Source organism: Anopheles merus, chromosome 3L (assembly GCF_017562075.2).
Source record: "Anopheles merus strain MAF chromosome 3L, AmerM5.1, whole genome shotgun sequence".
Taxonomy (NCBI): Eukaryota; Metazoa; Arthropoda; class Insecta; order Diptera; family Culicidae; genus Anopheles; species Anopheles merus.
Window position 1 is genome coordinate 26,187,499 of NC_054085.1, and position 14,743 is coordinate 26,202,241.

General features: G+C 43.8%; 1 protein-coding gene across 2 annotated transcripts; it reads left to right on the forward strand.

Moving 5' to 3' along the window:
* Positions 1 to 7,695: 7,695 nt before the first annotated feature.
* Positions 7,696 to 13,173, forward strand: LOC121599636. Of its 2 annotated transcripts, XM_041927593.1 has the most exons (9): positions 7,696 to 8,304; positions 8,381 to 8,786; positions 9,822 to 9,908; positions 9,988 to 10,101; positions 10,169 to 10,510; positions 10,603 to 11,188; positions 11,255 to 11,386; positions 11,453 to 12,712; positions 12,793 to 13,173. In XM_041927593.1, exons 1-9 carry the CDS (start codon positions 8,178 to 8,180, stop codon positions 13,027 to 13,029), a joined length of 3,291 nt encoding a protein of 1,096 aa, XP_041783527.1. In that variant the 5' UTR covers positions 7,696 to 8,177; the 3' UTR covers positions 13,030 to 13,173. The 2 variants fall into 2 exon arrangements, with proteins under 2 accessions (XP_041783527.1, XP_041783528.1); XM_041927594.1 differs by lacking the exons at positions 7,696 to 8,304; positions 8,381 to 8,786 and adding an exon at positions 8,819 to 9,120.
* The last annotated feature ends 1,570 nt before the right edge of the window (positions 13,174 to 14,743 follow it).

Genomic DNA, 14,743 nt, shown 5'->3' on the forward strand with positions numbered 1-14,743 from the left:
AACTAAGTACAGTGCATAAAAATAGATTAATTAAGGGATGAAAAGCATACGCTTTTCATTTCTAAAGGGGGGAGGTGTAGCGCCTGCAAGATAGGCAAAACGCGCGCAGAATAATTATAGCTAGCTAGGTTTAAATTATACACATATACACTTACACACATACACATAGTTAGATTTTTATTATGCATATATATATTTACACACATACATCTACAATTAAGGTTACACGTAGGATAGAATAGAATAGCATAAGATAGGAAATAGGAAATAGTAAAATAGGCGATAATTAGGATTAGCCAATGAGGAATAGGATTAAGGAATTTTGGCGCGAACGAGTGAGTATAAATTAAGGATAAGTTGAGGTTTAGGATGATTAACAAAAGTCCGATCTAAGAGGAAACGCTGCCCGAGTTAACATAGAAGAAATAAACTCCAAGTAACTACACAAATTCAAGCCACATTATTCTTTTGGGTAGTTAGAAGATTTCATATCACCACACGGATGTTGTTTACAGCGAGCAAAAGACATATTCTTAGTCAGCAGCAGCCGGAAGTGTGCCGCACTTAAGACGGAGACAACAGGCTCTGGGCGAAACAATGAGCCAGATGATTCGGTCGTTCCTGTCGGAAGCGGAGCGGCTCCGTGCAGTGTGCAGCAAACTCTTAAGTCAATTAATTTTTTCCACCCCTTTTTTACCGCTGGCTGCTTACTGCTTCGAACAACAATTTGATGGACGGTTTAAAGCGATGGCGGGTGTTAAAAAAAGCAAAAAGAACAACTCGCTCAAGGGAGGGATAACGGATTGTGGGTGGGTGTGGGTTTTCATTAGAACCAGAACAAATGAGCTGTAATTTTTCGCTTTATTGTTGCTCGGTTTTCGATTGAATCAAATTAGGTGCGATGTTTGATAAGTCGTAAAGTGGATGGACCGTCGAAAGTACCAATGCAGGAATGCTCAAGACAGAGCCGAGCATCTGGTAACAGAGAATGGTTTAATTTGCTGAAGGAAAGAGATGTACTGTTCAGCTTTGATGTTTAATTGTAGTTTGTTTTATTGTTTTATTGGTTCTTTTATCTTTTTATTGTTCATATTCTAAAAGGTTTCTCTACCAATATATTGTGTGATTAGTTTTTTTAAATCTTAAATAACTATTAGATGACTTTTGTAAAGTAAATTATTGTTAGAAAACTGGTCTTTAAAGTTATGGTTTGTTTTGTAATTGTTCTTCTTTCTTCTGAATATTTTTTGCGTAATTTCAAAAGATTTTTTAATAGATCGATGGAGATGTATAACAATTTGCATGTTTTTAGAACGCATTGCCAAGATAATATTTATATACAAAAATATTTTAATGAAGGCGAGTCTAGCAATAGGACTCAAATAAGATCTCTAAAATGGCTTAAAGCTCCAAGAACCTTCTGTAACAATAAATAAACAATACAGGGTTTCCCACGATTTATCGGTCAGTTCCCATGATTTTTTGGTGCGTTCCCACGGTTTTTCGATCGTATCTCATGGATTTTTGGTTGGTTCCCATAATTTATTTATTTTTATTTATTTATTGGTATTTTCCAATTGGATATCAATACAGTTGTACCAAAAAATTCTGGGAAACAGCCAAAAAATCGTGGGAACGCACCAAAAAACTATGGGAACCCACCAAAAATTGATGGGAATCAACGAATAAATCGTGGGCAACCCTGTAAAGAAAACAATAAAATAGACTAAAGTAACATAAGCTTTTTATTCCAACTTTTGCTATGTAAAGAATTAAAAAGATAGTAACAGCTTTTCTTAAATGCCTTACAGGGTTTCCCACGATTTATTGGTTGGATCCCATCAATTTTTAGTGAGTTCCCATATTTTTTTGGTGCGTTCCCACGATTTTTTGGCCGTTTTCCAGAATTTTTTGGTCCCATTGTATTGATATCCAAGCGGAAAATACCAATTTATTATGGGAACGAACCAAAAATCTATGGGATACGACCAAAATATCGTGGGAACGCACCAAAAAATCATGGGATCTGACCAATAAATCGTGGGAAACCCTGTATTTTCCAAGATTTTTTCAAAAATGTTTTAAATGTCTTTTATAATATTTAAAGCCCAACCTTAACCTTATACCAACAGATGGCTCCAATCAAGCGGAGGCAAATATAAACATAATTTTCCAAAAACATCTCCCAAGATCCTGGCCCACAATTAATTGATAATTGGAGACAAACTTTTGGCTTTAAAAGCTGCTGTGTAAAAGACTATCGTAAAATTTTATGCCCCTTTCACAGATCAGAATTATCCCACTAAACTGCAACTCAAAAGTAATGGCATTTTTAGTTTTTCCCCTACGTACGTACGGTATTTATTTCGTTTGTAAAATAGCCACCCCGTGGACGGAAGATTGGTGCCGCGACCGACCGTCGAAATCTCCCCATCCAGCTACAATGATTTCAAACAGGAAACACGCGGATCACAAGATGACATTTTATCCACATCTGCAGCTAATGCGAATGTCATAACATTCGGTAAGGGTGACAAGGAAATGTCAGAAAGTTTTTGGCTTAACCTTTAGCAGGAGTCGAATTTTTCCGCCGCTTCCGTCCAAATTTCGTCCATCATCCTCCCATCACCGCCACAGTGCGTCTAATTAACCAATTAAACCTGATACCAGGCTGCATGCGGTTAATCCTGTTGCCCGTCGAACCGGGGCGGTTGCAGTCGACGGCTTTCATGGACGCTTAATTTCGGACGAAACCACTTTTTGCTCCCCTATAAGTGTTGAAAGTTTCCTATTTATTGGTATTTGCTTTCGCTGTCTAATCAAAAAAAGAGAAAAGCCAGCATAAGGACGAGGAGGAGCAGGAAGAAAAAAATTCACCCCACCGTTTCACTTCAAGCAAGCGGAAAACGGAACGGGAAATCTCATCGTAAAACTTTCTCTCCGGTATTAATTCGAAAGGAAATTGCCTCCGAATGTGTCACCCCCCCCTTCAGGATGACATCGTAGGCGGGCAGGTTCGCTGCTTCGCCACCCTTCTCGGTGAAAGAAGCCTCCCCACTCTTGTCACAAAACTGTGACAAAAATGTAACAAGTAGCAGCAGCTCGCGTCGACACCATGCCTGTGGCACCGAAAACATTTGACGAAACATCCGTCCGTCATTTAGTAGCCGGGGCCCGGCTTACGCCGTACGGTGCGGGCCCGGAGTCGTCTGGCACTCCGATACGCCTTCCGACTTTCGACTGCAAATGAAGATGAGTTGGGCAGTGTAATAACGTGCATCCCCGAGCGCGCTCTGTCCGATGCCGACGGCCTCTTATTAAGTTTGTCACGTTTACCTTTTTGATTATGCGACGACCACGAACGAGATCGGATCTGACCGGCCCTGGGAAAGCGGGGGCGTTTTCCGCTTTTTTACTTCCCTTTCTATCCTTTCTTTTTTACTCCAACACCCTGCCCTGCCAGATTGTTTTGATTGAACATGAAATGGATATTGATTATACGGTGATTACCGTGCCAAGGTGTATCGGGCAGCAGACTTACTCGCAAGGGACGATTTTTCACCCGGGATGTTTCCACCCCGAGTCGAATAGGATTATGGTAATCGGTCGTGTTGTTTGGTGTTGTTTTTCTTTTTAAGCTTTCCCTTCATATCATTCAAATTCATTAATTTTCCATCCTTGGGATGTATAAACACACACAGTCAGCCAGTCAGCACCGGTGACAGTGATGGGTGGTTGTACGTGCGACGACTTTATTTGGGCATTACGCGGCCGCACCGGGTGGGCTGTTGGTCTATTACGCTGAAAAGCAAATTATCAAATTAAAATCAACTGTCAACGGAATTAGCGCTGAATGTGTGATTCGCGGAAGTAGTAAGGGAGCTACAGTGGTGAGATGCTCTGTATGCAACATTGTTAATTAATGAAGAATGCTACATGAAGACAATAAGAGATTAAAACAGAACTAAAGCAGATATTTGAAAAATAAACTAAAGGAAATAAGTAAATACATAACATACATAAAAAATCGTGAGGCAATAAGATGGAATAGTTAAAAGAAAAGAAAATTGAAACGAAAAAGATCAGTGGAGCTAAACTTCCTACAATTGCTTCTTCAGCAAAAATCTTCTAAAACAGAAAATTAAAAATATATCGTTCAACGTTATAAAATATTTCAAAGCTAAATAAAGTTTAAATATTACGAAATGTACTTCAGTGATCGCCAAACAAACTGTTATTTAGTAATTATTTTAATTACAGGACGTGTAAATGTACCTAAACTCGTAAGAGTTTAATTTAATTCAATTAGTTATTTTAATTAATATCTGCCATCAAGGCTAAATATCGAATATTTAATACTAATTGTTAATGTAAAGAAAACTCGAATTACGCAAATTTTTATTTTTGACAGTTCATATGTCAAATCTGCACAATTTTCTCCATCAATTGTCGAAAGAAAAATAATTTACATTTTTTCTAAAAGTTTTGAATAATTAAAAGGACAAAAATAACCGAATTTTGACCAAGCATTGCTATAAACAAGTAATATATTACATAAATGAAGTATATTTAATCAAAAATGATTATTAATCAAGTATACATTGGCTGTAAAACGTGATATTCGACTAACGCGAAAATCCGATTTACGCAAATATCACCGGAACGCATTTTTCGCGTAACTCGGGGATTGTATATAAGATTTTATATGAAACATAACACATATATACCTATCAAATAAAAAGATAAAATATAGAGCACAACGATTCTATCGTTAAGTTAAAAAATAAGACGAAGAAGAAGAAGAAGAAGAAGAAGAAGAAGAAGAAAGAAGAAGAAGAAGAAAAAGGAAAATGAAACTATTACGAAGAATTTAAGAAATTAAAGAAAAAGAAAGAAGACAGTAACGGAAAGAGTTAAGAGAGGAGTCACAATCAAAGGGAAAGTAAAACTTGTTTAAAAAAGACAACGGTACTATGAAACCAAACGAATATCGTCTCTTTCCACGAGTGCTACAAATTGCCGACCACTGACCACTAGTTTACTACTTCAGCAAAGGCAAGACATTCTACCCCTCTTGTGGAAAGAAAGCGAAGAAGGGGTGGAAATTTAATTTTCATACTGTGATTTTTCCATTTGCATTTGTATGAGAGAAAGAAGAAGCAGTCGCCACCCGGATACTACCCCTAGAACAACAGAACAGGGAGCTAAAAAACAACAAAAATTGCACCACCAATGGCCATCCATCGTTTCGTCCATTCATCCGCAACCGTTTTCCACTCTTGTGTCTTTGTTTCCTTTTTCTGCCTTTTTTTTGCGAGGGTAACAAGTTGATTGTGTGTTGTTCCATTTCAAATATGGAGCCACTTTTTTCATGTCTTGCTGTTTTTGTTTTGTTTCCACTTCTCTCTGTTCTGGCTCATACTGTTTAGCAGCAGAAAAAAAAGTTAACTTGAGAGACAGTGCCACCAAGCAAAACAAAAAAACAAGCAACCAAAATAAAAATAAAACCGAAACCCAAACTAATGCCATCCGAAAGTAAAGTGGAACTTTGGTGCGAGTTTCCTAAAAGCATGCGAACACATTCAGGGGGGCAGTTGTTTCGTTTGCTTTGGTTCATTTTGTTTTTTTGCTATGGTTCACAACGCAATTTTGCTGGTTGAATATTAATTCTATTAGGTCGTTGGGTGAATGTGTGTGTGTGTTTTGTTTTTGCCCGTTTTCTCCAAGTTCCATTTGCTGGTTGTTTCGAATTTCGTTTAGCTTTTTCCACTACAGACAGCGAGTAGTAGGCTGTTTTCAAACACGAACACTACGAGGTCGTAATTTTCCAATTGTACCTCATTCCGTGCTGGCGGGCCGTAAAATCAGTGAGCTAATTTGGCAAAATGTGGTAGTTTGAAATTTTATCCTGGTCACGGCACCACAACGAATGTCAACGAATTTAGTTTTTTTTTTGGTACTTCGAAAGCGAATTGAAGAACAGAAATTCAGCACGCATTGATGTGAATTGTTATTTTCAATCGAATTAAATGTTTAACAAATAAAGGGACACTAGCGGATACTCAACACGAACCATAACCTCTTAGCCTGATAAAGTTCGCTGTCTATTAACTCCTCGGTAGGAGCGATTTCCTCCTTATTATGCTTAATATTCGGGCCCATGTGTCTCTCGAGACCTTAAGCCAGATTCTAATGAATTTTATCAAATCTCGCCTTGTCAAACACTTACACTTGCCAACCCCCAAAACCCTTCAAATGCTCAACACCATTGGCATACTAAAACAATTCACTGTCCCTTCTGTCCAGCTACCAACTCATTACAGGGCCATTTGTTAAAACGGCCAGGGAACGGTTCCTTCTAGACAAACGCACACGCCGCTTCATTTACGGCCCAATGGCTTTTAATCACCTTCGCAGACACACACACACACACACACACACACACACACACACACACACACACACACACACACACACACACACACACACACACACACACACACAAAATACGGACACAATAAACTAACCCTTTTCTCGATCGTCTTTGCAGGACGGTCCGAAAATTAGACACACAGAACTGTGACCGGAATCGATAAGTGTGTTCGTGCACAGAGGGATACGCACACTCCACACACTCCGCCATCAAACAGAGCTATATCTCATTAGGAATATCTAATCCAAACCACTACGGCCCACCTTTCTAGCACCTAGCAGTGTCCCGTGTGTGTTTACTTTCCAAAAAAAAAACAACTGAGATAACGCAACCTCACACACTTCGCCCACAGCACCATGTGTATGTGTGTGGCTGTCCGGTTCAGCTGCAGCAAAGGGCGTCCGAGGGAAAGTTTATCATCCTTCAGAGAAACCAAACACCCAAACGCACGGCGGGCGTCCTAATCCTTTTAATGAATAATTAAGTGAGAATTTGTTTCTCCATGCAAAGAAAATTGGTTTGCAGGACAAGATTTATTCGGGTTTAATAGCGTCTTAATAGGGGATCTGAGGAGGGAGTGGGTTTCTTGTCTCGATTGTTATTTGGAAACGTCCCTCCCTGGAAACGCCGTAGCCGTTCCGGAGAAGTTGGAGCCGACTATGGAGGGGTTAAGGAGATTCACCAACCAGACCAACACAAAATGAGTCAGTATGCTAACAGCACAGCATCAGATGCACACAAAAAACTCACTATCAAAGCAACGTCCTCAAAGAGCTAATTGTGTAGCTATAATTATCCAAAGACTTTACTTTATGCTTACCACGAGAGTAAGCAAAAGAGTACTTCCCCGCATCATCTATCGCAGCCAAGCACGATTCAATTTGCGTTCAAATTGATTATACATTAAGCTACCCGTGAGCAAACATACAAACATCTTTATCTCGAGCCAAACAGGCTGCGGGAAGAGAAGCGTGCGTGATTTATACTAGCGCCATCTATTGAGCAGTAGCTGAAAGTTACTGTCAGCTGAGCTGTTTCTGGCCCCGTCTCTTCTTATCAAATAGCAGCAGCAGCACAGGGCTCAGAGTGACGAAGCTCAATTAGCTCGTTTAACATCGTACCTCCGGCTTTAGCCCTATCACCTACATGAAACAATGCCAATTACCCACCAATTTCACACGACTTTACCATTCAGCTCACCGTTCGGAGAGTAGTGCAGTGCTCTCGGCTTATTAGTCATTAATTAAACCTAGACTTTAAACAGCAACTGCAACCCGCTTGCGTACCAAGTGTCCGGCGCTATCATTGTGTGAGGAAGAGTATGCTTTGGACCTGGTGCCACGTTATCATCGTATGGTATGATAAAAATAAGATATCCGAAGCCTACGTATTTTAAACGCACACAGTTACAATAGTATGTGAGAACAGATGTCCTACCTCACCACATCTCCAGCGCGGTGCTAAATGAGTGTGGACGCGATAACATGCTTCCCCTTGCGCTAGGGGGATCGTATCGAAACCTTGGTCGCGGACCTCCATCAGATAGACAACGGAGGTTTTGCGCCCTCAGATACCATTTTTCCGTGCAGGTGAGAAGAACTGCGTCCGTTTTGTCCGACATCTTGCACGCTCGCGGCAACGGTGTTTTGCGAAGAGTTCGGCGTAGTTCGGTGTACGATTGGGGCAATGTGCCAAGGGCACACGGACAGTAACAATCACAGGGCGGGTAACAATCGTCATCAACATGAGCGCACGGTACGGTACGATTAGTGGAATGCTGGGCCTCGTGGAGCCCGCCGAAAGTTCAGCAGCATCCTCGATGGAGAAGATTGAAGTGCTTCCCGAACCTGCAAGAAGAACGCGCAAAAGAGGTCAGTGTTAGTCAGTGGCGGTCATGGTGTGTTTGCGCAGACGTTAATTCAGCTTTCATTTTGCCAACCTCCACAGATAGCCTTCGAAAGATTAGCGTACGCCATCTGGTGAGCAAGCTGGAAACCCGCGCAGCAGAAACGTTGGAGCGCAATTTCGGGGGTCGTTTTTCGGGCCGCCTTCGGAAGGGAAAGGTTGGAGATGCGGTGACACCGGGCGCTACATCCAGTTCCAGCGGTGACGTGCCAGTGCCAGATCAGCCTTCCAGCTCAAGCGCCCGGACCTGGTATATGGTGCCGCTTTCCGCGCAAAAAAGCTCCTCCAACCAGTCTGCGGACTGCTCGGCTGCGGCATCGTCTCTCTCGCTCAGCTCCAGCATGGCTACGGACGACAACAACAGTGACAACAGCGATGACACCGACGTCCAGTGGGCCGTTAGCGGGCGCGATAAGATAAGCGCCGATAAGGCAGAATTTAGCCAACGGTAAGGTAAAACGATGTTTATTATGGTTTGCTCCACAACACACGGCTACACTGAAAAAGGCTTAGTGCAAGGAATCGATTGATTGGTCGGGGAGTATTTTCGCTTGTTGGCTAGTCCATGGAATGTCCAGCCAGCTGATTATGTTGCACGGTGTGAAGGTTGTTTAGTGAGGAAGTTGTTTTGAATAGTTTGTTAATCGTTCGTGATAGTGAAAACCGACGTGACCGTGAATGAAGCGAAGGTCTCGAACTAGTGTAAAGAACCCGTGGTCTGGCCATCACGATGAGGGTGTGTTTTTGGTGCGTTTCAAGATCGGCCCGGACTACTGTGAGCTGTAAGTGTGATACAAGTTGAACGACCTGTTCAATCGCATGTTATTTAAGGCTTAAGGATGGAGGAAATAAGGACATAATATTACACCTGTTATATAGTGAGATAGTGCTTTAACTACCTTAAGATCTTGGCATGTAAAGTTCCTTCTCAAGTTAACTGTGTAGTGTACTACAGTGTCAGAATCAAGCTAGAATCAGACACATCAAGCACGAGTCACACTCGGTATGACTCTTCAAAAATGCGCCAAATACTTCGATCTAAATGCGTCACAAGCCACCACTTCCCGGACATGAGCCACATAAAAATGGGAGTGTACGCGCCTTTCCACAACAAAAATATCAATCACTCAGCACCGCCTCCGGAAGTTTACACCATAACGCCCCATATGCCGTATGCAGTGCAGGAACTACCTGCCAATTTTCAATTTTGATCGATACGATCAGAACTATGGCGTACTAACAATCGGATCCCTCTAGCCTTAAACCCACCCTGTTATGCTTCCGGGAGTTGGGTTTTTGTTCGCGTCGCATTGATTTTTTAGGCGAGCGCTTAGCGCTTATCTGTTAAAGCTATTCAAAGAGTCGAAGGAATGCATCCAATCGAGATTATACGTCGCGGTACAATGTTGTACAGCGACAAACAAAGCGAACTACCTGTTGCACAATCGCTGAGTGGATTTTTGTGTTCTGTTTTGAATTGCAGTTTGTCGACTGAAGAGGCCGGTATGAAGAAGACACCTGGCACCCCTACCGTAGATCGGGAAGATTCTGGTCGGTGGAGCATCTGTTCGTAAGTAGAGCGAGAATGTGTTCTAGTAAACATATATTTAAAAAGCTCATCATTTGTGTACTCTGGACGCTAATTGCAGTGACTTTGAGAGGGACTCTCTACCGGACGTGGACGATGTGTGTGATACGTGGAACGAATTCATCTACTTGCGGCTTTCGGAGGAAAATGCCAAACATCTAAACTCTTACAACCCGTGAGTGAAGACGCACTCAATAGTGTGTGAAAATCATTACTAAACGAGGCTTTGCATCCTTTTCCAGGGACTTTGAGGTGACACCGTTCGATGAGTACTATCAACCGGCCGAGGCGTCCAACACAATCATCTCGTTGCGTTTCACACCATACGAGCTGCATCGGATACTGCACGGTTACGATCTGATCGCCCTAAGCAACGACGACGAAGATGATCATGATGATGATGTTCAATCCCACAGCTCCCATTCTTCGACCGACTCCGATAGCGTGTTTGTGGATGCATTTGTACGACATCCCACCGACGCACGCATCACCCCGTCGGTCGATTCCCTCGACGAAGGTGTCGCATTCCGAGACAGCCCGGTCGAGTCACCGGAACCGCACCATCTTCCCAATGATATTGACATGTAAGCTGTTACACACGTTACCCCGCGTTCGCAACTATCGCGCTTATCACACCACGATAACACCTGCAATATTGATTTGCTTTCGTTTGCAGTAAAATCTCGTTCCTCATCGAAGAGCTGCTCGACACGGAGCGGAACTATATCAACACGCTCGAGAAGGGCATCGCCACCTACATCGATGCCGTGTTTACCGACCACACACCTCCCGAACTGTGCGGCAAGAAGTATCACCTGTTCGGCAACCTGCAGTACATCTATCGGTTCCATCGAAATGCCTTCTTACCGCGGCTGCTAACGGCGGGCAACGATGTGGAGCTGATCGCGGACGCATTCGTGCACTTTCTCGACAACGACAGCTTTTACGGCTACGTACTGTACTCCATGTACCATCCGAAGTCGCAGCGGCTGTGCGAGCAGCACATTGAGTTCTTTCGCCAGCATCAGCAACAGCACGGCGATAAGCTGGGGGTGAAAAGTTTGATACTGCAGCCGATACAGCGGCTGCCCCGGTACCAGCTGCTGCTGACGAGCCTGTTCAAGCAGCTGGTAAAGAAGCCGGGTGCGATCAGCAGGAACACGCAGCTGCACAAGGTTTGCGTGGCGGAGAAGCGGCTGCAGACGCTGATCGGGATCATGAACGAGTCGGTTACGGTCAACGATATTCTGCAGTGTGAAAAGGTAAGAGTGGAGAGCGACTTTAGGTGAAAGATTGACGGCACTAACCTAAAATTGGATCAATTTTAGGCTGAAGATGATGAGGTTGAGTTGGGCTTCGGTGTTCCCAAGCCGGCCATCGTACTCAGAAATCAAAATCACGACAATCAGGTACTATTCCTGTATCCCAAGGACAACGAACATGTGGATCACAATAAACCGGTAAGTAGTTTGTTACTCAAATACCTAAAAATCCACCCTTGCTAACTATTTTTCCTTCTCTTCCAGATCAACATTCTACACCAGGGCAAGTTCCGCAGTGTCTTTCCCGTGTTCATCAACGATCTCCGCCTGAAGCGCCAATACCAGGGCCGTCTGTTTGTGTTCGAGCGTTGCGTGATCTACACCGAACAGCTTGACCTCAAATCTCTCACGTACCGTGGCCACTACACGCACCAGGAAGTGGAGTTCGACTTTACCAACCGACAGATTCTGAAGCTTTCCTCCCGCCGCCACGAACGGCTAGAGATTGAGGTGAAGATTAACATACAGAGTCCGGGCAAAACGCACCTGCCGGACGTTATGATGGCGATCAAGACGATCATCGATCGAAGAGATCAGCGTGAAAGCTTCGCAATGGATGGCGCTGCCGTTGAGGCGCTGGCAACGCCGTTCGCACGCCGCAATTCCAGCTTCCGCAGCAGTTTCTCCAGCACTACGAGCGATTCGAGCTTTCTGAGCGTGTTCAGCAGTCCGGCAGCAGCGACCGCAGCGGAAGAGGACTCGCCCGCTGCCGGCTCAGCGCACCGCGCCGGCAGTGTCCTGTCGGAGTGTGGGTCGATCGAGACGATGCTACACTTTCAGCAGCACTTCGAGCGTGCGCTGGACGACTGTACGAGTCTTTACATCCGCACGCTGCCGGAAGATGTGGTCGGCCAGCTGGAAGAGATGGTGGAGATACTGGACGAGATGTTGCGCATTCAGCGCGCGATCAATCGGCGCCTGTTTGAGCAGGAGTTTGAGCGGCTCAGCTACGACAGTGATCTGCAGTACCTTTGCTGCGTGTTTCGGGACTGCTTCCGGCGCAGCGAGTTCGACGTGTTTCTGCGCTACGTCGAGCACGTGAAGACGGTGGAGTCGATGCTGATGAGCTTCGAGCAGTATTCGAGCAGTAAGGAGAAGGGTGATGGTGGTGGTGCTAACGGGACGACACTCACGATCGATGCCTTTCTCTATCTGCCGATCAAGTACGTGAACCGGTGCCATCAGTTTTTCAGTGTTGCGTGGGCTCAGCGAGAGGAAGACCGGACCGACTGTTCCGAGTTTAAGACGGTCGAGCTGCGGTACGTGCACGAGCAGATGGCACTGGTGCAGCGGCGGGTCAATGAAAACTACCAGATCCGTCAGCTGATTATGGATGTGCAGTTTCTGAACGAGATTGGACTGGTGAAGCACTCCGAGATCGTGAAGCTGGAGGGATCGTATGCACTGTTCCGTTTGCTACTCACCAAAACTGGACTGCTCTGCATGAAGATCAATGCTGAACAGGCAAGTGTCGTGTTGATTAAGGGTGATGGGTAGACGCTGAATGTGATTAATAAGCGTTCCTCTTTTCCATTCCACATCAGCATAAGGTGGAAACGTACAGCAGTGTCACCTTCTACTGTCCGTACACGAAGGTCTCGGCGCGGACGAGTAAGCGTAGCGGCACCGTCTGGTACGTCTACTTGGACAGTCGAAAAACGACACTGATCTTCCCGTCCCGGCACCTGCGCTACCTCACGATCGAGCAGTACAACACGCTCTCCACCCAGATGAAGCAGAAGGAGCGGGAAAAGCGACGATCGTTCTTCTACGTCACCTGAAAACGGGGGTGAGGAGGTGACACTTGTCACAGGACACCACAGGGCAGTGATATTGGAGGGCGCGGTTTTAAAGCCTAGCAACTCCACACGCCGAAGAGAGTGATGTAACCGATAGTCAGCAAATAAATTATTCTTTCCATTGTATTCGTTCATGTATCTACCTTCCATCGCTCGGGGACTTCCCGAAATTCGAAGGCCCTTACAACCCAATGCAACCCCATTGCAGGAATGTGAAAACGATATCGCTGATAACGCAAATTGTTTCGAAAATCAATGATGGTTGCGCTGAGTCATCGGTACCGATGTTCGGCACAAACCACGGGAAGCACCTTATCTATCGATAGCGTCGCAACATTTGACGGTAATGTCCAATGTCTTACCCACCATCTATCACTGCACAAACGCACACCGTTACAAGCCAGCTGTGTTGGCACGTACGAGGAAAATTCATTCCGTCCTCCTCCGAAAAAACGGAACCACGACACATACCGCTAATTGGCAAGAGGCCGGTACCGGGCACCGGTGGTATGGTGTTAGTACGGTTGGATGGAAAGTGTACGCGTGCGTGGATGTGTGCGTGTGCGCGCGAAGGCTCGTATGTTATCATTGCAGTGCCGTGGTGGAATTATGGCGTGGAATATCGCAACCATCCCGAGCGGTAGGCTGTACCGATATGTTTGATTTGAGATACTTGGATAAACGATAGGGATTTTTTTTTCTTAGCTAAATTGTAGTATCTTGAATATATGAATTAGGCTTATTTGGATGGCCATAGCTAGCAAGCTGTATAAAAATCTGCTCGGACTAATTTTAAATATGATGTCCGTTGATCTGCAAAAATAGCTACAAATATATTTATATTTTGGAACCGAAAATACTACCTAGAATGCCTAATGCCTATTTTTTTTTTAATTTCTGAGTAAAGTGTGATTTTTTAATCCGCTTAAGTATAGAAATAAAACTACTCATAAAGGTGTTCTACTGTGTTTTGACGGCATTCACAAACTGAATCATTCTTAAACTATAGTTTTACTGCGATCCTATTACGTTTGATTAATTGTTATGCCTTTTTGATACATATTTTTCAAAATTTACCTCTAATTCGATCCCTTGGGCAGGAGAGGGATATAACTAACCTCAGAAATAGTCACAGCGTCAGAGAACAACTATAACCGGTCAGAGAATGAGGTAAAATAACAATAATAATAAAAATGACAATAAAATAGATAAATAAATAAATAAATAAATACACATATCTGTGACTGAAAATGTACAACAATATCGACAATAACTAAGACTAAACTCAACTTCTAGGAGCAGGGAACTTCCTGAACAATAGCCATTGGCTAATAGCTAATTATCTTGTACTTTTTGTTGGTATTTTTGTATCGTTTGTTAATTAAACTAATTTATTCCGATTTAAACATCACGATGGTGTTTCTCAGCTCATGAAGGAGTGCAATATAACGATTTTTTTTCTAATGTTGAACATTAGGGCCGGTCTGGTGGTACAGTCGTCAACTCGTACGACATACCAACATGCCCGTCATGGGTTCAAGTCCCGAATAGACCATTCCCTCATACGTAGGACTGACTATCCTGCTATGGTAACAATAAGTCACTGAAAGCCAAGCTCACTTCAATAGTGGGGGTACAGGCAGGCCTTGACCGGTAGCGGTTGTTGTGCCATTGAAGAAGAAGAAGAATGTTGAAC